The 23,748-nt window shown below is 53.1% G+C and overlaps 1 protein-coding gene across 1 annotated transcript in view; it reads left to right on the plus strand.

Annotated features, from left to right (window-relative positions):
* LOC142467243 (glycerophosphoinositol inositolphosphodiesterase GDPD2-like) overlaps positions 1–23,748 on the plus strand; it is a 38,622-nt gene that overhangs the window by 1,237 nt on the left and 13,637 nt on the right. Inside the window, exon 2 of the mRNA XM_075572675.1 lies at positions 8,963–9,081. Coding sequence (XP_075428790.1) covers positions 8,992–9,081 — 90 coding nt within the window. The 5' untranslated portion in view covers positions 8,963–8,991. The remainder of the gene's footprint in view (positions 1–8,962; positions 9,082–23,748) is intronic.

The following is a 23,748-nucleotide window of genomic DNA, read 5'->3' on the forward strand; positions in this document are numbered from 1 at the left end:
TATTCACACACACACACACACACACAGCTTATTTATTTACACACACACACACACACACACACACACACACACACACACACACACACACACACACACACACACACACACACACACACACACACACACACTGCTTATTTATTTACACACACACACTGCTTATTTATCTACACACACAGCTTATTTACCAACACATACACAGCTTATTTATTTACACACACACACTGCTAATTTATTTACACACACACACACGCACACACACACACTGCTTATTTATTTACACACACACACTGCTAATTTATTTACACACGCACACACACACACTGCTTATTTATTTACACACACACACTGCTAATTTATTTACACACACACAGCTTATTTACCAACACACACAGCTTATTTATTTACACACAAACACACACACACACACTGCTTATTTATTTACACACACGCACACACACACACACACTGCTTATTTATTTACACACAAACACACACACACACAGCTAATTTATTTACACACACACTGCTTATTTATTTACTAGCTGAGAGACCCGGCGTTGCCCGGGATGTAAATGCGTAATAGGTAGTATTATTTATAAATCGTGGAACAATAGGTGAGTATTTGTTGTAACGGTTGGATAATAATGTTGAAAAGAAAGTGGGGGGGGGGAAGGGGAGTGGGGGGGGGAAAGGGGAGTGGGGAGGGAAAGGGGAGTGGGGGGGGGAAAGGGGAGTGGGGGGGGGAAGGGGAGTGGGGGGGGGAAAGGGGAGTGGGGGGGGGAAGGGGAGTGGGGGGGGGAAAGGGGAGTGGGGGGGGGGAAAGGGGAGTGGGGGGGGGAAAGGGGAGTGGGGGGGGGAAAGGGGAGTGGGGGGGGGAAGGGGAGTGGGGGGGGAAAGGGGAGTGGGGGGGAGGGGAGTGGGGGGGGGAAAGGGGAGTGGGGGGGGGAGGGGAGTGGGGGGGGGAAAGGGGAGTGGGGGGGGGAAAGGGGAGTGGGGGGGGGAAAGGGGAGTGGGGGGGGGGAAAGGGGAGTGGGGGGGGGGAAAGGGGAGTGGCGGGGGAAAGGGGAGTGGGGGGGAAAGGGGAGTGGGGGGGGAAAGGGGAGTGGGGGGGGGGAAAGGGGAGTGGCGGGGGAAAGGGGAGTGGGGGGGGAAAGGGGAGTGGGGGGGGTGGAGAGCAGTGGGCATATGTATTGTCATAATTTATGTATGTGTCCAAATTACAAGCACCGGCAGGGAACTACGCGTTTCACATAACTAATTGCTTCGTCAGGCTCCTGCCGGGTGCTTGTACTCCTACTAGTATATATAGGCTGTCTCTAATTGGCAAATTGATTGATTTAGAATGTATAATAGGGTAAATCGTCACAATGCCACATCTATAAAGTATTGCACAGATCATGCTGTCACATAGTGTCAAATTAGCATAAAAGTGAATCTAACAGGTTCATTAAAACACAAAAAAGTTCTTGGTCGCATTTGATACCTAAACAGCTGCCACAAATAGTCATAAATAATACACAGGGATCTGAAAATATATAAATAACTGGCAGTGTGACGATTCCTGGCTATATCCCCCCATAACTCAGTGATTCCCAAACAGGGCTCCGTGAAGCAGTCTCAGGGGTTCCTCCTGTGGACCACAGACTCCCCTGGGGGTGGGGGGTTTTGGTATGTATTTTTTAGGGTGGATTGAGAGAGAGTGGGGTAATTGACGGAAGGTAGGGGCGAGTGAGAGAAGGGAGGCGGGAGGGAGGGAGTGAGGAAAAGAGGGAGTAAGAGTGAGACACAAGGGATAAATACATGCGAGGCGGGAGTGGGGAGAGTTAGTGAGATGGATGGGAAATAGAGGGGGCTCGTGAGGTGTGAAATGTTGTGACTGACCCCTGTCGAATCTAATATGTGTCGGCCAGATAGGGGTTCCCCGAGATTTTTTTAAATACTTCAAGGGTTCCTCCAAACAAAAAAGGTTGGAAATCACAGCATTAACTATTGATGTAGATACGTAGCTACTTGTATACATATTTTTTTATTTTATTTTATAAAATATTTTACCAGCAAGTAATACATTGAGAGTTACCTCTCGTTTTCAGGTATGTCCTGGGCACAGAGTTAAGATATTAATACATGTTTACAAATACAGTTACATAAGTGAGCAGGGTATACATTATATACAAGACATTGCATGCACAGTTAAAGATAATATATATTACTAGCTGAGAGACCCGGCGTTGCCCGTGAGTTAAATTTCCCGCTAGGAAAGGGGGGTGAGAGGGGGGGAAAAGGGGGGGGGAGAGGGGGGAAAAGGGGGGAGGGAAGGGGGGGACAGGAGGAGGGGAGGGAGGGGGACAGTGAACAGGAGGGGGGGACAGTGGACGGGGGGGACAGTGGATGGGGGGGACAGTGGACGGGGGGGACAGTGGACGGGGGGGCAGTGGACGGGGGGACAGTGGACGGGGGGGGACAGTGGATGGGGGGGACAGTGGACGGGGGGGGGGGGACAGTGGACAGGGGGGGGACAGTGGACGGGGGGGACAGTGGACGGGGGGGCAGTGGACGGGGGGGGGCAGTGGACAGGGGGGGACAGTGGACGGGAGGGGGGACAGTGGACGGGGGGGACAGTGGACGGGGGGGACAGTGGACGGGGGGGGCAGTGGACAGGAGGGGGACGGGACAGTGGACAGGAGGGGGACGGGACAGTGGACAGGAGGGGGACGGGACAGTGGACAGGAGGGGGAAGGGACAGTGGACAGGAGGGGACGGGACAGTAGACAGGAGGGGGGGTGACAGTTGACAGGAGGGGGGTTGACAGTGGACAGGAGGGGGGTGACAGTGGACAGGAGGGGGACGGGACAGTGGACAGGAGGGGGACGGGACAGTGGACAGGAGGGGACGGGACAGTGGACAGGAGGGGGACGGGACAGTGGACAGGAGGGGGACGGGACAGTGGACAGGAGGGGGACGGGACAGTGGACAGGAGGGCGGGTGACAGTGGACAGGAGGGGGGGTGACAGTGGACAGGAGGGGGGGTGACAGTGGACAGGAGGGGGGTGTGACAGTGGACAGGAGGGGGGGTGACAGTGGACAGGAGGAGGGGGTGACAGTGGACAGGAGGGCGGGTGACAGTGGACAGGAGGGCGGGTGACAGTGGACAGGAGGGGGGGTGACAGTGGACAGGAGGGGGGGTGACAGTGGACAGGAGGGGGGTGACAGTGGACAGGAGGGGGGGTGACAGTGGACAGGAGGGGGGGTGACAGTGGACAGGAGGGGGGGTGACAGTGGACAGGAGGGGGGGACAGTGGACAGGAGGGGGGCAGTGGACAGGAGGGGGGGTGGGTTGCTTAAAATTTGCGGGTACTTCCTCTCCACTCCCCCTGTATGTTTCTTTGCTTACCCCTCTCTCTCCGCTCCGATCCCCACCCTACAGTGTCTGACACACACACAGTGACACACACACACACAGTGTCACACACACACAGTGTCACACACACACACACACACACACACACACACACACACACACACACACACACACACACACACACACACACACACACACACACACACACACACAGTGACACACACACAGTGACACACACACACACACACACACACACACACACACACACACACACACACACACACACACACACACAGAGTGTCACACACACAGTGTCACACACACACACACACACACACACACACACACACACACACACACACACACACACACACACACACACACACACACACACACACACACACACACACACACAGTGACACACACACACACACAGTGACACACACACACACACACAGTGACACACACACACACAGTGACACACACACACGTCACCTCTCCTTCCGGCCGCCGCCATCTTAGTTACTCCGCAAGGGAGGAAGGGGGTCCTTCCGGGCACCGCCATCTTAGGTTCCGCGTGGCAGCTAAAGGCTGCCCGCCCACTGCCTGTCCGGCCGTCGGGGAGGGGGGGGGGAGGTGAGTGGAGCGCACGGGGGAGGTGAGTGGAGCACGGGGGAGGTGAGTGGAGCACACCGGGGAGGGGGGGAGGTGAGTGGAGCACACCGGGGAGGGGGGGAGGTGAGTGGAGCACGGGGGAGGTGAGTGGAGCACACCAGGGAGGGGGGAGTTGAGTGGAGCAGGCCGGGGAGGGGGGGAGGTGAGTGGAGCACATCGGGGAGGGGGGGAGGTGAGTGGAGCACACCGGGGAGGGGGGGAGGTGAGTGAAGCACACCGGGGAGGGGGGGAGGTGAGAGGAGCACACCGGGGAGGGGGGGAGGTGAGTGGAGCACACCGGGGAGGGGGGGAGGTGAGTGGAGCACACCGGGTGTGGGGGGGAGGTGAGTGGAGCACACAGGGGAGGGGGGGGGTGAGTGGAGCACACAGGGGAGGTGAGTGGAGCACGGGGGAGGTGAGTGGAGCATACCGGGGAGGGGGGGAGGTGAGTGGAGCACACCGGGGAGGGGGGGAGGTGAGTGGAGCACACCGGGGAGGGGGGGTGATTGGAGCACACCAGGGAGGGGGGAGGTGAGTGGAGCACACCGGGGAGGGGGGGAGGTGAGTGGAGCACACCGGGGAGGGGGTGAGGTGAGTGGAGCACACCGGGGAGGAGGGGAGGTGAGGGGAGGGAGGTGAGTGGAGTGCCGGTGGGGTGAGGGAGGTGAGTGTGATGGGGGGGGAGGGAGGTGAGTGTGATGGGGGGGGGGAGAGGACAGAGAGGTGAAGGCTGCAGGTGAGGTGTGTTGGGGCCGGAGGGTAAGGGAGCGGGAGGTGTGTGTGTGTGTGTGTGTGTGTGTGTCGTCACTCCGCCTCAGGCCAATGAGAGGTGCGGGGGTGGGCGGGCCAAGGGACCAATGAGATTTCCCCTAGGGACACAGGAAGATGCAGACAGGCATACAGTGCTTTCACTAATATATAATAAGATGGGCGTATGAAACAGTTACAGACCAGATTAAAATGTGAGACAGGCTTAGATTTGAAAGAACTTAAACTGGTGGTGGATGTGAGAATCTCTGGTAGGTTGTTCCAGTTTTGGGGTGCACGGAAGGAGAAGGAGGAGCGGCCGGATACTTTGTTGAGCCTTGGGACCATGAACAGTCTTTTGGAGTCTGATCTCAGGTGATAGGTGCTGCATGTGGTAGGGGTGAGGAGCTTGTTCAGGTAGCTGGGTAACTTACCCAGAAAGTATTTGAGGGTGAGACAGGAAAGGTGAACTTTGCGCCTAGACTCTAGTGATGACCAATCTAGTTCTTTGAGCATTTCGCAGTGATGTGTGTTGTAGTTGCATTGCAGAACAAAACGGCAAGTTGAATTGTAGAGGGTGTCAAGTTTGCTAAGGTGGGTTTGAGGAGCCGAGCCATATACTATGTCCCCATAGTCAATAATTGGTATTAGCATCTGCTGTGCGATACGCTTTCTGACCAGGAGACTTAGGGAGGATTTGTTCCTGTAAAGTACCCCTAGTTTGGCATAGGTCTTGGTTGTCAGGGTATCAATGTGCATCCCGTATGTTAAGTGGGAGTCAAACCATAAGCCCAGGTATTTAAAACTAGTGACAGGGGTTAGGGTGGTGTTAGCGTTGGTTCTAATCTGGAGCTCAGTCGCTGGAAGCTTTACAAATTTAGTCTTGGTCCCAAATACCATTGTTACAGTCTTGTCAGTGTTTAAAAACAGTTTGTTTTGGGAAATCCAGTTTTCGAGTCTCAAAAAGTCAGACTGAAGTGTGTGTTGAAGGTCAGAGAGGCTATGGCTGTGTGCATATAGGATTGTGTCATCTGCATACATGTGTATTGAGGCTTCCTTACAAGCTGTGGGAAGATCATTAATGAACACTGAGAAGAGTAGGGGCCCCAGAACAGAGCCTTGCGGGACACCACAGGTGATATCCAGGGGGTTGGAGTTAGAGCCTGAGATGGACACATGTTGGGATCTTCCTGATAGGTAGGACTGAAACCAGTTTAAAGCATGTTTCCCTATTCCAGAGCTCTGGAGTTTGTTAAGCAGGATAGCATGATCAACTGTGTCAAAAGCCTTTGCAAAATCTAGGAATACTGCACCAGTGAGTTGTCCCCGTTCCATTCCACACTGGATTTCATTGCAAACTTTTAGCAGGGTAGTTACGGTGGAGTGTTTGGGGCGAAAGCCACATTGGAATTGGCTAGGGAAATTTGTCTTGTTGTAGAAATCGCTTAATTGGGAATGGACACATTTTTCCATGATTTTCGATATAATTCAGCCCTATCACACAGAACATACAGTATTTGTAAGGCTGCGGCCCCGCTAGCGCTAAGCGGGCGGTGCTTGGCGAGGTGACTTGCATATATATATATGCAAGTCCCCGCTCATGCGATGCGTGCCCGCGTATGTGCGGGCACACACGCGATGCGCTTAAGTAAATAAAAAAAATTATACTTACCCGCTCGCTCAATATTCTGCAATCCGCCCCAACCGCACGCGAGCAGACGCAGGACACCCGCCACGCATGCTTTGAGCGCCAGCGCGCTTAGCGCTAGCGGGCCGCAGCCTAAAAAGCACCAAACATCGTGCTCCCTCTAGTGGTGAGTTTATACAATTGACATGAAAAATCTGCTTAGTGATACTTGAAGGACTGCTAGTTAGAAAACTGTGTGTGTGTGTGTGTGTGTGTGTGTGTGTGTGTGTGTGTGTGTGTGTGTGTGTGTGTGTGTGTGTGTGTGTGTGTGTGTGTGTGTGTGTGTGTGTGTGTGTGTGTGTGTGTGTGTGTGTAAATAACATAAGAAACAGTGGAAGAATCCCTATTGATGCACTCACTTATGATAATAATCAAAATAATAAAATTTTATTGATGGTAGAAAACATAAACTGATTAAAACCTCAAAGGTAGTGCCAACCTTAAACAGCCAAAGGATATAGTATCAATGATCAAGAGATAGCAGCGTGAGTGCTACTGATTATACCCCTGAATGGTCCTACACCAAATGTCGTACTGTGGTCAGGTTGCTCTTACCTCACGCCATATGTGGGTGTTTAATGAGTGTAAGTTACTGACAAAAGGTAGCGTTGAGTGCCCAGAAATATCACTGGACAGTGAAGTAATTTTTGACTGACTAGGTATGTAATAGACCTAATTACCAAAGTAACAGCCTGACGTGGGACTTGCTTTGGGGCCCTATTCCAGCAGATGGTTATAGACGGTCTGCATGGAGTCTGTGGTAATTTACCTGTCACAGAGATAGCGGGTGACCATACTGTCTGCACGGTGATCTCTAATCTACCTGCCGACCTTATCTGCTAATTAGGTCTCATACATACCTGGTCGGTCAAATATTACTTCACTACTCGCAGCTACGTGATGACTTCGCCTCTACGCGTTTCGCGTCATATGACTCTTACTGATCCTACGGCCGATTAAAATACCGGAATAAATCATTTCCCAGCCAGTAGGGATCTTAGGTAGTTGCCTTCCGATGTGTAACAATGGGTACTAACCCATACAAAGGCAACTAAAACATGCATCCTATAACAACGAGGTAACACATACATATAGGCATGTGGGAGGGCACACACACACACATGTACAGGAACAAATACATATTGAAATGTGCATTTCGACAACACAGCACAAAATAAAGAAAGTAATAAATGATGATCACAATAAAAAGATTACACAGTCACACATAGAGACACACACACACACACACACACACACACACACACACACACACACACACACACACACACAGAATCACACACACACACACACAGAATCACACACACACACACACACACACACACACACACACACACACACACACACACACACACACACACACACACACACACACACACACACACACACACACACACACACACACACACACACACAGAGTCACACATAGAGACACACACACACACACACACACACACACACACACACACACACACACACACACACACACACACACAGTCACACATAGAGACACACACACACACACACACACACACACACACACACACACACACACACACAGAGTCACACATAGAGACAAACACACACACACACACAGAGTCACACATAGAGACACACATACATGCATGACCTGTATGCGGCCGCAGAACATCGCTCCATTAACCCTGTATCTCTCAGAGCCGCAGAACATCGCTCCATTAACCCTGTGTCTCTCAGAGCCGCAGAACATCGCTCCATTAACCCTGTATCTCTCAGAGCCGCAGAACATCGCTCCATTAACCCTGTGTCTCTCAGAGCTGCAGAACATCGCTCCATTAACCCTGTATCTCTCAGAGCCGCAGAACATCGCTCCATTAACCCTGTGTCTCTCAGAGCCGCAGAACATCGCTCCATTAACCCTGTATCTCTCAGAGCCGCAGAACATCGCTCCATTAACCCTGTATCTCTCAGAGCCGCAGAACATCGCTCCATTAACCCTGTATCTCTCAGAGCTGCAGAACATCGCTCCATTAACCCTGTATCTCTCAGAGCCGCAGAACATCGCTCCATTAACCCTGTATCTCTCAGAGCTGCAGAACATCGCTCCATTAACCCTGTGTCTCTCAGAGCCGCAGAACATCGCTCCATTAACCCTGTGTCTCTCAGAGCCGCAGAACATCGCTCCATTAACCCTGTGTCTCTCAGAGCCGCAGAACATCGCTCCATTAACCCTGTGTCTCTCAGAGCCGCAGAACATCGCTCCATTAACCCTGTATCTCTCAGAGCCGCAGAACATCGCTCCATTAACCCTGTATCTCTCAGAGCCGCAGAACATCGCTCCATTAACCCTGTATCTCTCAGAGCTGCAGAACATCGCTCCATTAACCCTGTGTCTCTCAGAGCCGCAGAACATCGCTCCATTAACCCTGTATCTCTCAGAGCTGCAGAACATCGCTCCATTCACCCTGTGTCTCTCAGAGCCGCAGAACATCGCTCCATTAACCCCGTGTCTTTCTCAGAGCCGCACAGTGCCACGTGCAGCTGTCCGATGGTTCGTGGCACCGTATTTCCATCCTGCCTCTGGTGGTTGCACAGCTGTGAAGGCAGCAAGCGCAGGAGAGCGGCGCGGAGCGGCACGGTGAGGGGGCGAGCACTGGTTTGTAGGGGGGGCTGCCTAAGTAAAGCCGCGCTTATAGTGCCGGCGACGTCAGGCCGCGCTTATAGTGCCAGTAACGTCAGGCCGCGCTTATAGTGCCAGTAACGTCAGGCCGCGCTTATAGTGCCAGTAACGTCAGGCTGCGCTTATAGTGCCAGTAACGTCAGGCCGCGCTTATAGTGCCAGTAACGTCAGGCCGCGCTTATAGTGCCAGTAACGTCAGGCTGTGCTTATAGTGCCAGTAACGTCAGGCCGCGCTTATAGTGCCAGTAACGTCAGGCCGCGCTTATAGTGCCGGCGACGTCAGGCCGCGCTTATAGTGCCAGTAATGTCAGGCTGCGGTTATAGTGCCAGTAATGTCGCTGCGCTTATAGTGCCAGTAATGTCAGGCTGCGCTTATAGTGCCAGTAATGTCAGGCTGCGCTTATAGTGCCAGTAATGTCAGGCTGCGCTTATAGTGCCAGTAATGTCAGGCTGCGTGTTATAGTGCCAGTAACGTCAGGCCGCGCTTATAGTGCCAGTAATGTCAGGCTGCGTGTTATAGTGCCAGTAATGTCAGGCTGCGTGTTATAGTGCCAGTAACGTCAGGCCGCGCTTATAGTGCCAGTAACGTCAGGCTGCGGTTATAGTGCCAGTAACGTCAGGCTGCGCTTATAGTGCCAGTAACGTCAGGCTGCGCTTATAGTGCCAGTAATGTCAGGCTGCGCTTATAGTGCCAGTAACGTCAGGCTGCGGTTATAGTGCCAGTAACGTCAGGCTGCGCTTATAGTGCCAGTAATGTCAGGCCGCGCTTATAGTGCCAGTAATGTCAGGCTGCGCTTATAGTGCCAGTAATGTCAGGCTGCGCTTATAGTGCCAGTAACGTCAGGCTGCGGTTATAGTGCCAGTAACGTCAGGCTGCGCTTATAGTGCCAGTAATGTCAGGCTGCGCTTATAGTGCCAGTAATGTCAGGCTGCGCTTATAGTGCCAGTAACGTCAGGCTGCGCTTATAGTGCCAGTAACGTCAGGCTGCGCTTATAGTGCCAGTAATGTCAGGCCGCGCTTATAGTGCCAGTAATGTCAGGCTGCGCTTATAGTGCCAGTAATGTCAGGCTGCGCTTATAGTGCCAGTAACGTCAGGCTGCGCTTATAGTGCCAGTAACGTCAGGCTGCGCTTATAGTGCCAGTAATGTCAGGCTGCGCTTATAGTGCCAGTAATGTCAGGCTGCGCTTATAGTGCCAGTAACGTCAGGCTGCGCTTATAGTGCCAGTAATGTCAGGCTGCGGTTATAGTGCCAGTAACGTCAGGCTGCGGTTATAGTGCCAGTAATGTCAGGCTGCGCTTATAGTGCCGGTAATGTCAGGCTGCGCTTATAGTGCCAGTAACGTCAGGCTGCGGTTATAGTGCCAGTAATGTCAGGCTGCGCTTATAGTGCCAGTAACGTCAGGCTGCGCTTATAGTGCCAGTAACGTCAGGCTGCGCTTATAGTGCCAGTAATGTCAGGCTGCGGTTATAGTGCCAGTAACGTCAGGCTGCGGTTATAGTGCCAGTAATGTCAGGCTGCGCTTATAGTGCCGGTAATGTCAGGCTGCGCTTATAGTGCCAGTAACGTCAGGCTGCGGTTATAGTGCCAGTAATGTCAGGCTGCGCTTATAGTGCCAGTAACGTCAGGCTGCGCTTATAGTGCCAGTAACGTCAGGCTGCGCTTATAGTGCCAGTAACGTCAGGCCGCGCTTATAGTGCCAGTAATGTCAGGCTGTGCTTATAGTGCCAGTAATGTCAGGCTGCGGTTATAGTGCCAGTAATGTCAGGCCGCGCTTATAGTGCCAGTAACGTCAGGCTGCGCTTATAGTGCCAGTAATGTCAGGCTGCGGTTATAGTGCCAGTAACGTCAGGCCGCGCTTATAGTGCCAGTAACGTCAGGCTGCGGTTATAGTGCCAGTAATGTCAGGCTGCGCTTATAGTGCCGGTAATGTCAGGCTGCGCTTATAGTGCCAGTAACGTCAGGCTGCGCTTATAGTGCCAGTAATGTCAGGCTGCGCTTATAGTGCCAGTAATGTCAGGCTGCGCTTATAGTGCCAGTAACGTCAGGCTGTGCTTATAGTGCCAGTAATGTCAGGCTGCGGTTATAGTGCCAGTAACGTCAGGCTGCGGTTATAGTGCCAGTAACGTCAGGCTGCGCTTATAGTGCCAGTAATGTCAGGCTGTGCTTATAGTGCCAGTAACGTCAGGCTGCGCTTATAGTGCCAGTAATGTCAGGCTGTGCTTATAGTGCCAGTAACGTCAGGCTGCGCTTATAGTGCCAGTAATGTCAGGCCGCGCTTATAGTGCCAGTAATGTCAGGCTGCGGTTATAGTGCCAGTAATGTCAGGCTGCGCTTATAGTGCCAGTAATGTCAGGCCGCGCTTATAGTGCCAGTAATGTCAGGCTGCGCTTATAGTGCCAGTAATGTCAGGCTGCGGTTATAGTGCCAGTAATGTCAGGCTGCGCTTATAGTGCCGGTAATGTCAGGCTGCGCTTATAGTGCCAGTAATGTCAGGCTGCGGTTATAGTGCCAGTAATGTCAGGCTGCGCTTATAGTGCCGGTAATGTCAGGCTGCGCTTATAGTGCCAGTAACGTCAGGCTGCGCTTATAGTGCCAGTAATGTCAGGCCGCGCTTATAGTGCCAGTAATGTCAGGCCGCGCTTATAGTGCCAGTAACGTCAGGCTGCGGTTATAGTGCCAGTAACGTCAGGCTGCGGTTATAGTGCCAGTAACGTCAGGCTGCGCTTATAGTGCCAGTAATGTCAGGCTGCGCTTATAGTGCCAGTAACGTCAGGCTGCGCTTATAGTGCCGGTAATGTCAGGCTGCGCTTATAGTGCCAGTAACGTCAGGCTGTGCTTATAGTGCCAGTAACGTCAGGCTGCGCTTATAGTGCCAGTAATGTCAGGCTGCGCTTATAGTGCCAGTAACGTCAGGCTGCGGTTATAGTGCCAGTAACGTCAGGCCGCGCTTATAGTGCCAGTAACGTCAGGCCGCGCTTATAGTGCCAGTAATGTCAGGCTGTGCTTATAGTGCCAGTAACGTCAGGCCGCGCTTATAGTGCCAGTAACGTCAGGCCGCGCTTATAGTGCCAGTAATGTCAGGCCGCGCTTATAGTGCCAGTAACGTCAGGCCGCGCTTATAGTGCCAGTAATGTCAGGCCGCGCTTATAGTGCCAGTAACGTCAGGCTGCGCTTATAGTGCCAGTAACGTCAGGCCGCGCTTATAGTGCCAGTAATGTCAGGCCGCGCTTATAGTGCCAGTAATGTCAGGCTGCGCTTATAGTGCCAGTAACGTCAGGCCGCGCTTATAGTGCCAGTAATGTCAGGCTGCGCTTATAGTGCCAGTAACGTCAGGCTGCGCTTATAGTGCCAGTAATGTCAGGCTGCGCTTATAGTGCCAGTAATGTCAGGCTGCGGTTATAGTGCCAGTAACGTCAGGCCGCGCTTATAGTGCCAGTAATGTCAGGCTGCGCTTATAGTGCCAGTAACGTCAGGCTGCGCTTATAGTGCCAGTAACGTCAGGCTGCGGTTATAGTGCCAGTAACGTCAGGCCGCGCTTATAGTGCCAGTAACGTCAGGCCGCGCTTATAGTGCCAGTAATGTCAGGCTGCGGTTATAGTGCCAGTAACGTCAGGCTGCGCTTATAGTGCCAGTAACGTCAGGCCGCGCTTATAGTGCCAGTAACGTCAGGCCGCGCTTATAGTGCCAGTAATGTCAGGCCGCGCTTATAGTGCCAGTAATGTCAGGCTGCGCTTATAGTGCCAGTAACGTCAGGCCGCGCTTATAGTGCCAGTAATGTCAGGCCGCGCTTATAGTGCCAGTAACGTCAGGCTGCGCTTATAGTGCCAGTAACGTCAGGCTGCGCTTATAGTGCCAGTAACGTCAGGCTGCGCTTATAGTGCCAGTAACGTCAGGCTGCGCTTATAGTACCAGTAATGTCAGGCTGCGGTTATAGTGCCAGTAACGTCAGGCTGCGCTTATAGTGCCAGTAACGTCAGGCTGCGGTTATAGTGCCAGTAACGTCAGGCTGCGCTTATAGTGCCAGTAACGTCAGGCTGCGGTTATAGTGCCAGTAATGTCAGGCTGCGGTTATAGTGCCAGTAACGTCAGGCTGCGCTTATAGTGCCAGTAATGTCAGGCTGCGGTTATAGTGCCAGTAATGTCAGGCTGCGCTTATAGTGCCAGTAATGTCAGGCTGCGGTTATAGTGCCAGTAATGTCAGGCTGCGCTTATAGTGCCAGTAACGTCAGGCCGCGCTTATAGTGCCAGTAATGTCAGGCCGCGCTTATAGTGCCAGTAATGTCAGGCTGCGCTTATAGTGCCAGTAATGTCAGGCCGCGCTTATAGTGCCAGTAATGTCAGGCTGCGCTTATAGTGCCAGTAATGTCAGGCTGCGCTTATAGTGCCAGTAACGTCAGGCTGCGCTTATAGTGCCAGTAACGTCAGGCTGCGCTTATAGTGCCAGTAACGTCAGGCCGCGCTTATAGTGCCAGTAACGTCAGGCCGCGCTTATAGTGCCAGTAACGTCAGGCTGCGCTTATAGTGCCAGTAACGTCAGGCTGCGCTTATAGTGCCAGTAACGTCAGGCTGTGCTTATAGTGCCAGTAATGTCAGGCTGCGCTTATAGTGCCAGTAATGTCAGGCTGCGGTTATAGTGCCAGTAACGTCAGGCTGCGCTTATAGTGCCAGTAACGTCAGGCTGTGCTTATAGTGCCAGTAATGTCAGGCTGCGCTTATAGTGCCAGTAACGTCAGGCTGCGGTTATAGTGCCAGTAACGTCAGGCTGCGCTTATAGTGCCAGTAACGTCAGGCTGCGCTTATAGTGCCAGTAACGTCAGGCCGCGCTTATAGTGCCAGTAACGTCAGGCTGCGCTTATAGTGCCAGTAACGTCAGGCTGTGCTTATAGTGCCAGTAATGTCAGGCTGCGCTTATAGTGCCAGTAACGTCAGGCTGCGCTTATAGTGCCAGTAACGTCAGGCTGTGCTTATAGTGCCAGTAATGTCAGGCTGCGCTTATAGTGCCAGTAATGTCAGGCTGCGCTTATAGTGCCAGTAATGTCAGGCTGCGCTTATAGTGCCAGTAATGTCAGGCCGCGCTTATAGTGCCGGCGACGTCAGGCCGCGCTTATAGTGCCAGTAATGTCAGGCTGCGCTTATAGTGCCAGTAATGTCAGGCTGCGGTTATAGTGCCGGTAACGTCAGGCCGCGCTTATAGTGCCAGTAATGTCAGGCTGCGCTTATAGTGCCAGTAACGTCAGGCTGCGCTTATAGTGCCAGTAATGTCAGGCTGCGGTTATAGTGCCAGTAACGTCAGGCTGCGCTTATAGTGCCAGTAACGTCAGGCTGCGGTTATAGTGCCAGTAATGTCAGGCCGCGCTTATAGTGCCAGTAACGTCAGGCTGCGCTTATAGTGCCAGTAATGTCAGGCTGCGCTTATAGTGCCAGTAACATCAGGCCGCGCTTATAGTGCCAGTAATGTCAGGCTGCGGTTATAGTGCCAGTAATGTCAGGCTGCGGTTATAGTGCCAGTAACGTCAGGCTGCGGTTATAGTGCCAGTAATGTCAGGCTGCGGTTATAGTGCCAGTAACGTCAGGCCGCGCTTATAGTGCCAGTAACGTCAGGCTGCGGTTATAGTGCCAGTAACGTCAGGCCGCGCTTATAGTACCAGTAATGTCAGGCTGCGGTTATAGTGCCAGTAACGTCAGGCCGCGCTTATAGTACCAGTAATGTCAGGCCGCGCTTATAGTGCCAGTAACGTCAGGCTGCGCTTATAGTGCCAGTAACGTCAGGCCGCGCTTATAGTGCCAGTAATGTCAGGCTGCGGTTATAGTGCCAGTAATGTCAGGCTGCGCTTATAGTGCCAGTAACGTCAGGCTGCGGTTATAGTGCCAGTAACGTCAGGCTGCGGTTATAGTGCCAGTAATGTCAGGCCGCGCTTATAGTGCCAGTAATGTCAGGCCGCGCTTATAGTGCCAGTAATGTCAGGCTGCGCTTATAGTGCCAGTAATGTCAGGCTGCGGTTATAGTGCCAGTAATGTCAGGCTGCGGTTATAGTGCCAGTAATGTCAGGCTGCGCTTATAGTGCCAGTAACGTCAGGCTGCGCTTATAGTGCCAGTAACGTCAGGCTGCGGTTATAGTGCCAGTAATGTCAGGCCGCGCTTATAGTGCCAGTAATGTCAGGCCGCGCTTATAGTGCCAGTAATGTCAGGCCGCGCTTATAGTGCCAGTAATGTCAGGCCGCGCTTATAGTGCCAGTAATGTCAGGCCGCGCTTATAGTGCCAGTAATGTCAGGCCGCGCTTATAGTGCCAGTGACGTCAGGCCGCGCTTATAGTGCCAGTAAAGTCAGGCTGCGCTTATAGTGCCAGTAACGTCAGGCTGCGGTTATAGTGCCAGTAACGTCAGGCTGCGGTTATAGTGCCAGTAATGTCAGGCCGCGCTTATAGTGCCAGTAACGTCAGGCTGCGGTTATAGTGCCAGTAATGTCAGGCTGCGGTTATAGTGCCAGTAATGTCAGGCTGCGGTTATAGTGCCAGTAATGTCAGGCCGCGCTTATAGTGCCGGCGACGTCAGGCTGCGCTTATAGTGCCAGTAATGTCAGGCTGCGGTTATAGTGCCAGTAACGTCAGGCTGCGCTTATAGTGCCAGTAATGTCAGGCTGCGCTTATAGTGCCAGTAACGTCAGGCTGCGGTTATAGTGCCAGTAATGTCAGGCCGCGCTTATAGTGCCAGTAATGTCAGGCTGCGGTTATAGTGCCAGTAATGTCAGGCTGCGGTTATAGTGCCAGTAACGTCAGGCTGCGCTTATAGTGCCAGTAATGTCAGGCTGCGGTTATAGTGCCAGTAACGTCAGGCTGCGGTTATAGTGCCAGTAACGTCAGGCTGCGCTTATAGTGCCAGTAATGTCAGGCTGCGCTTATAGTGCCAGTAACGTCAGGCTGCGGTTATAGTGCCAGTAATGTCAGGCCGCGCTTATAGTGCCAGTAACGTCAGGCTGCGGTTATAGTGCCAGTAACGTCAGGCTGCGCTTATAGTGCCAGTAACGTCAGGCTGCGCTTATAGTGCCAGTAACGTCAGGCTGCGCTTATAGTGCCAGTAATGTCAGGCTGCGCTTATAGTGCCAGTAACGTCAGGCTGCGGTTATAGTGCCAGTAACGTCAGGCTGCGCTTATAGTGCCAGTAACGTCAGGCTGCGCTTATAGTGCCAGTAACGTCAGGCTGCGCTTATAGTGCCAGTAACGTCAGGCTGCGCTTATAGTGCCAGTAACGTCAGGCTGCGCTTATAGTGCCAGTAACGTCAGGCTGCGGTTATAGTGCCAGTAATGTCAGGCTGCGGTTATAGTGCCAGTAATGTCAGGCTGCGGTTATAGTGCCAGTAATGTCAGGCTGCGGTTATAGTGCCAGTAACGTCAGGCTGCGCTTATAGTGCCAGTAACGTCAGGCTGCGCTTATAGTGCCAGTAATGTCAGGCTGCGCTTATAGTGCCAGTAACGTCAGGCTGCGCTTATAGTGCCAGTAACGTCAGGCTGCGCTTATAGTGCCAGTAATGTCAGGCCGCGGTTATAGTGCCAGTAACGTCAGGCCGCGCTTATAGTGCCAGTAATGTCAGGCTGCGCTTATAGTGCCAGTAACGTCAGGCTGCGCTTATAGTGCCAGTAATGTCAGGCTGCGCTTATAGTGCCAGTAACGTCAGGCCGCGCTTATAGTGCCAGTAACGTCAGGCCGCGCTTATAGTGCCAGTAACGTCAGGCCGCGCTTATAGTGCCAGTAACGTCAGGCCGCGCTTATAGTGCCAGTAACGTCAGGCCGCGCTTATAGTGCCAGTAATGTCAGGCTGCGCTTATAGTGCCAGTAATGTCAGGCTGCGCTTATAGTGCCAGTAACGTCAGGCTGCGGTTATAGTGCCAGTAATGTCAGGCTGCGCTTATAGTGCCAGTAACGTCAGGCTGCGCTTATAGTGCCAGTAATGTCAGGCTGCGCTTATAGTGCCAGTAACGTCAGGCTGCGGTTATAGTGCCAGTAATGTCAGGCTGCGGTTATAGTGCCAGTAATGTCAGGCTGCGGTTATAGTGCCAGTAATGTCAGGCTGCGGTTATAGTGCCAGTAACGTCAGGCTGCGCTTATAGTGCCGGCGACGTCAGGCCGCGCTTATAGTGCCAGTAATGTCAGGCTGCGCTTATAGTGCCGGCGACGTCAGGCTGGCCGCGCTTATAGTGCCGGCGACGTCAGGCTGCGGTTATAGTGCCAGTAACGTCAGGCCGCGCTTATAGTGCCAGTAATGTCAGGCTGCGCTTATAGTGCCAGTAACGTCAGGCTGTGCTTATAGTGCCAGTAACGTCAGGCCGCGCTTATAGTGCCAGTAACGTCAGGCTGCGCTTATAGTGCCAGTAATGTCAGGCTGCGGTTATAGTGCCAGTAACATCAGGCTGCGGTTATAGTGCCAGTAACGTCAGGCTGCGGTTATAGTGCCAGTAACGTCAGGCCGCGCTTATAGTGCCAGTAACGTCAGGCCGCGCTTATAGTGCCAGTAACGTCAGGCTGCGCTTATAGTGCCAGTAACGTCAGGCTGCGGTTATAGTGCCAGTAACGTCAGGCCGCGCTTATAGTGCCAGTAACGTCAGGCTGCGCTTATAGTGCCAGTAACGTCAGGCCGCGCTTATAGTGCCAGTAATGTCAGGCTGCGGTTATAGTGCCAGTAATGTCAGGCTGCGGTTATAGTGCCAGTAATGTCAGGCTGCGCTTATAGTGCCAGTAATGTCAGGCTGCGGTTATAGTGCCAGTAACGTCAGGCCGCGGTTATAGTGCCAGTAATGTCAGGCTGCGGTTATAGTGCCAGTAACGTCAGGCCGCGGTTATAGTGCCAGTAATGTCAGGCCGCGCTTATAGTGCCAGTAATGTCAGGCTGCGCTTATAGTGCCAGTAACGTCAGGCTGCGCTTATAGTGCCAGTAACGTCAGGCTGCGGTTATAGTGCCAGTAACGTCAGGCTGCGCTTATAGTGCCAGTAACGTCAGGCTGCGGTTATAGTGCCAGTAACGTCAGGCCGCGGTTATAGTGCCAGTAATGTCAGGCTGCGCTTATAGTGCCAGTAATGTCAGGCCGCGCTTATAGTGCCAGTAATGTCAGGCTGCGCTTATAGTGCCAGTAATGTCAGGCCGCGCTTATAGTGCCAGTAATGTCAGGCTGCGGTTATAGTGCCAGTAATGTCAGGCTGCGGTTATAGTGCCAGTAATGTCAGGCTGCGCTTATAGTGCCAGTAATGTCAGGCCGCGCTTATAGTGCCAGTAATGTCAGGCCGCGCTTATAGTGCCAGTAATGTCAGGCTGCGCTTATAGTGCCAGTAATGTCAGGCCGCGCTTATAGTGCCAGTAATGTCAGGCCGCGCTTATAGTGCCAGTAATGTCAGGCTGCGCTTATAGTGCCAGTAATGTCAGGCTGCGGTTATAGTGCCAGTAATGTCAGGCTGCGCTTATAGTGCCGGCGACGTCAGGCTGCGGTTATAGTGCCAGTAATGTCAGGCCGCGCTTATAGTGCCAGTAATGTCAGGCTGCGCTTATAGTGCCGGCGACGTCAGGCTGGCCGCGCTTATAGTGCCGGCGACGTCAGGCTGCGGTTATAGTGCCAGTAACGTCAGGCCGCGCTTATAGTGCCAGTAACGTCAGGCTGCGGTTATAGTGCCAGTAACGTCAGGCCGCGCTTATAGTGCCAGTAACGTCAGGCTGCGGTTATAGTGCCAGTAACGTCAGGCCGCGCTTATAGTGCCAGTAATGTCAGGCTGCGCTTATAGTGCCAGTAACGTCAGGCTGTGCTTATAGTGCCAGTAACGTCAGGCTGCGCTTATAGTGCCAGTAACGTCAGGCTGCGGTTATAGTGCCAGTAACGTCAGGCCGCGCTTATAGTGCCAGTAACGTCAGGCTGCGGTTATAGTGCCAGTAACGTCAGGCCGCGCTTATAGTGCCAGTAACGTCAGGCTGCGCTTATAGTGCCAGTAACGTCAGGCTGCGCTTATAGTGCCAGTAACGTCAGGCTGCGCTTATAGTGCCAGTAACGTCAGGCTGCGCTTATAGTGCCAGTAACGTCAGGCTGCGCTTATAGTGCCAGTAACGTCAGGCTGTGCTTATAGTGCCAGTAACGTCAGGCCGCGCTTATAGTGCCAGTAATGTCAGGCTGTGCTTATAGTGCCAGTAACGTCAGGCTGTGCTTATAGTGCCAGTAACGTCAGGCTGCGCTTATAGTGCCAGTAACGTCAGGCTGCGGTTATAGTGCCAGTAACGTCAGGCCGCGCTTATAGTGCCAGTAACGTCAGGCTGCGGTTATAGTGCCAGTAACGTCAGGCTGCGCTTATAGTGCCAGTAACGTCAGGCTGCGCTTATAGTGCCAGTAACGTCAGGCTGCGCTTATAGTGCCAGTAACGTCAGGCTGCGCTTATAGTGCCAGTAATGTCAGGCTGCGGTTATAGTGCCAGTAATGTCAGGCTGCGGTTATAGTGCCAGTAATGTCAGGCTGCGCTTATAGTGCCAGTAATGTCAGGCTGCGCTTATAGTGCCAGTAACGTCAGGCTGCGCTTATAGTGCCAGTAATGTCAGGCTGCGCTTATAGTGCCAGTAACGTCAGGCCGCGCTTATAGTGCCAGTAACGTCAGGCCGCGCTTATAGTGCCAGTAATGTCAGGCTGCGGTTATAGTGCCAGTAACGTCAGGCTGCGGTTATAGTGCCAGTAACGTCAGGCTGCGGTTATAGTGCCAGTAATGTCAGGCTGCGCTTATAGTGCCAGTAACGTCAGGCTGCGGTTATAGTGCCAGTAATGTCAGGCTGCGCTTATAGTGCCAGTAATGTCAGGCTGCGCTTATAGTGCCAGTAATGTCAGGCCGCGCTTATAGTGCCAGTAACGTCAGGCTGCGGTTATAGTGCCAGTAACGTCAGGCTGCGCTTATAGTGCCAGTAATGTCAGGCTGCGCTTATAGTGCCAGTAATGTCAGGCTGCGCTTATAGTGCCAGTAACGTCAGGCTGCGGTTATAGTGCCAGTAACGTCAGGCCGCGCTTATAGTGCCAGTAATGTCAGGCTGCGCTTATAGTGCCAGTAATGTCAGGCTGCGCTTATAGTGCCAGTAACGTCAGGCTGCGGTTATAGTGCCAGTAATGTCAGGCCGCGCTTATAGTGCCAGTAATGTCAGGCTGCGGTTATAGTGCCAGTAACGTCAGGCCGCGCTTATAGTGCCAGTAACGTCAGGCCGCGCTTATAGTGCCAGTAACGTCAGGCCGCGCTTATAGTGCCAGTAATGTCAGGCCGCGCTTATAGTGCCAGTAACGTCAGGCCGCGCTTATAGTGCCAGTAACGTCAGGCCGCGCTTATAGTGCCAGTAATGTCAGGCTGCGGTTATAGTGCCAGTAACGTCAGGCTGCGGTTATAGTGCCAGTAACGTCAGGCTGCGCTTATAGTGCCAGTAATGTCAGGCTGCGCTTATAGTGCCGGTAACGTCAGGCCGCGCTTATAGTGCCGGTAACGTCAGGCCGCGCTTATAGTGCCAGTAATGTCAGGCTGCGGTTATAGTGCCAGTAACGTCAGGCTGCGGTTATAGTGCCAGTAACGTCAGGCTGCGCTTATAGTGCCAGTAACGTCAGGCCGCGCTTATAGTGCCAGTAACGTCAGGCTGCGGTTATAGTGCCAGTAACGTCAGGCTGCGGTTATAGTGCCAGTAACATCAGGCTGCGGTTATAGTGCCAGTAACGTCAGGCCGCGCTTATAGTGCCAGTAATGTCAGGCTGCGGTTATAGTGCCAGTAACGTCAGGCTGCGGTTATAGTGCCAGTAATGTCAGGCTGCGCTTATAGTGCCAGTAACGTCAGGCTGCGGTTATAGTGCCAGTAATGTCAGGCCGCGCTTATAGTGCCAGTAATGTCAGGCTGCGGTTATAGTGCCAGTAATGTCAGGCTGCGCTTATAGTGCCAGTAACGTCAGGCTGCGCTTATAGTGCCAGTAATGTCAGGCTGCGCTTATAGTGCCAGTAACGTCAGGCTGCGGTTATAGTGCCAGTAACGTCAGGCCGCGCTTATAGTGCCAGTAATGTCAGGCTGCGGTTATAGTGCCAGTAACGTCAGGCTGCGCTTATAGTGCCAGTAATGTCAGGCTGCGGTTATAGTGCCAGTAACGTCAGGCTGCGCTTATAGTGCCAGTAACGTCAGGCCGCGCTTATAGTGCCAGTAACGTCAGGCTGCGGTTATAGTGCCAGTAACGTCAGGCCGCGCTTATAGTGCCAGTAATGTCAGGCCGCGGTTATAGTGCCAGTAACGTCAGGCTGCGCTTATAGTGCCGGTAACGTCAGGCTGCGGTTATAGTGCCAGTAATGTCAGGCTGCGGTTATAGTGCCAGTAATGTCAGGCTGCGCTTATAGTGCCAGTAACGTCAGGCTGCGGTTATAGTGCCAGTAACGTCAGGCCGCGCTTATAGTGCCAGTAATGTCAGGCCGCGGTTATAGTGCCAGTAACGTCAGGCTGCGCTTATAGTGCCGGTAACGTCAGGCCGCGGTTATAGTGCCAGTAATGTCAGGCTGCGGTTATAGTGCCAGTAATGTCAGGCTGCGCTTATAGTGCCAGTAACGTCAGGCTGCGGTTATAGTGCCAGTAACGTCAGGCTGCGCTTATAGTGCCAGTAATGTCAGGCTGCGCTTATAGTACCAGTAATGTCAGGCTGCGCTTATAGTGCCAGTAACGTCAGGCTGCGGTTATAGTGCCAGTAACGTCAGGCTGCGGTTATAGTGCCAGTAATGTCAGGCTGCGCTTATAGTGCCAGTAATGTCAGGCTGCGCTTATAGTGCCAGTAACGTCAGGCTGCGCTTATAGTGCCAGTAATGTCAGGCTGCGGTTATAGTGCCAGTAACGTCAGGCTGCGCTTATAGTGCCAGTAATGTCAGGCTGCGCTTATAGTGCCAGTAATGTCAGGCTGCGCTTATAGTACCAGTAATGTCAGGCTGCGCTTATAGTGCCAGTAACGTCAGGCCGCGCTTATAGTGCCGGTAACGTCAGGCTGCGGTTATAGTGCCGGTAACGTCAGGCTGCGGTTATAGTGCCAGTAACGTCAGGCTGCGGTTATAGTGCCAGTAACGTCAGGCTGCGGTTATAGTGCCAGTAACGTCAGGCCGCGCTTATAGTGGCAGTAACGTCAGGCCGCGCTTATAGTGCCAGTAACGTCAGGCCGCGCTTATAGTGCCAGTAACGTCAGGCCGCGCTTATAGTGCCAGTAACGTCAGGCCGCGCTTATAGTGCCGGTAACGTCAGGCCGCGCTTATAGTGCCAGTAACGTCAGGCCGCGCTTATAGTGCCAGTAATGTCAGGCTGCGGTTATAGTGCCAGTAACGTCAGGCTGCGCTTATAGTGCCAGTAATGTCAGGCTGCGCTTATAGTGCCAGTAATGTCAGGCTGCGCTTATAGTACCAGTAATGTCAGGCTGCGCTTATAGTGCCAGTAACGTCAGGCCGCGCTTATAGTGCCGGTAACGTCAGGCTGCGGTTATAGTGCCGGTAACGTCAGGCTGCGGTTATAGTGCCAGTAACGTCAGGCTGCGGTTATAGTGCCAGTAACGTCAGGCTGCGGTTATAGTGCCAGTAACGTCAGGCCGCGCTTATAGTGGCAGTAACGTCAGGCCGCGCTTATAGTGCCAGTAACGTCAGGCCGCGCTTATAGTGCCAGTAACGTCAGGCCGCGCTTATAGTGCCAGTAATGTCAGGCCGCGCTTATAGTGCCAGTAACGTCAGGCTGCGCTTATAGTGCCAGTAATGTCAGGCTGCGCTTATAGTGCCAGTAATGTCAGGCCGCGCTTATAGTGCCGGCGACGTCAGGCTGCGGTTATAGTGCCAGTAATGTCAGGCCGCGCTTATAGTGCCGGCGACGTCAGGCTGCGGTTATAGTGCCAGTAACGTCAGGCCGCGCTTATAGTGCCAGTAATGTCAGGCTGCGCTTATAGTGCCAGTAACGTCAGGCCGCGCTTATAGTGCCAGTAACGTCAGGCCGCGCTTATAGTGCCAGTAACGTCAGGCCGCGCTTATAGTGCCAGTAACGTCAGGCTGCGCTTATAGTGCCAGTAATGTCAGGCTGCGCTTATAGTGCCAGTAATGTCAGGCTGCGCTTATAGTGCCAGTAACGTCAGGCTGCGGTTATAGTGCCAGTAACGTCAGGCTGGCCGCGCTTATAGTGCCAGTAATGTCAGGCTGCGCTTATAGTGCCAGTAATGTCAGGCTGCGCTTATAGTGCCAGTAATGTCAGGCTGCGCTTATAGTGCCAGTAATGTCAGGCTGCGCTTATAGTGCCAGTAATGTCAGGCTGCGGTTATAGTGCCAGTAACGTCAGGCTGCGCTTATAGTGCCAGTAACGTCAGGCTGCGCTTATAGTGCCAGTAACGTCAGGCTGCGCTTATAGTGCCAGTAATGTCAGGCCGCGCTTATAGTGCCAGTAACGTCAGGCCGCGCTTATAGTGCCAGTAACGTCAGGCCGCGCTTATAGTGCCAGTAACGTCAGGCTGCGCTTATAGTGCCAGTAACGTCAGGCTGCGCTTATAGTGCCAGTAACGTCAGGCTGCGGTTATAGTGCCAGTAACGTCAGGCCGCGCTTATAGTGCCAGTAACGTCAGGCCGCGCTTATAGTGCCAGTA

This window comes from Ascaphus truei, chromosome 16, assembly GCF_040206685.1.
Source record: "Ascaphus truei isolate aAscTru1 chromosome 16, aAscTru1.hap1, whole genome shotgun sequence".
In the NCBI taxonomy this organism is placed as follows: Eukaryota; Metazoa; Chordata; class Amphibia; order Anura; family Ascaphidae; genus Ascaphus; species Ascaphus truei.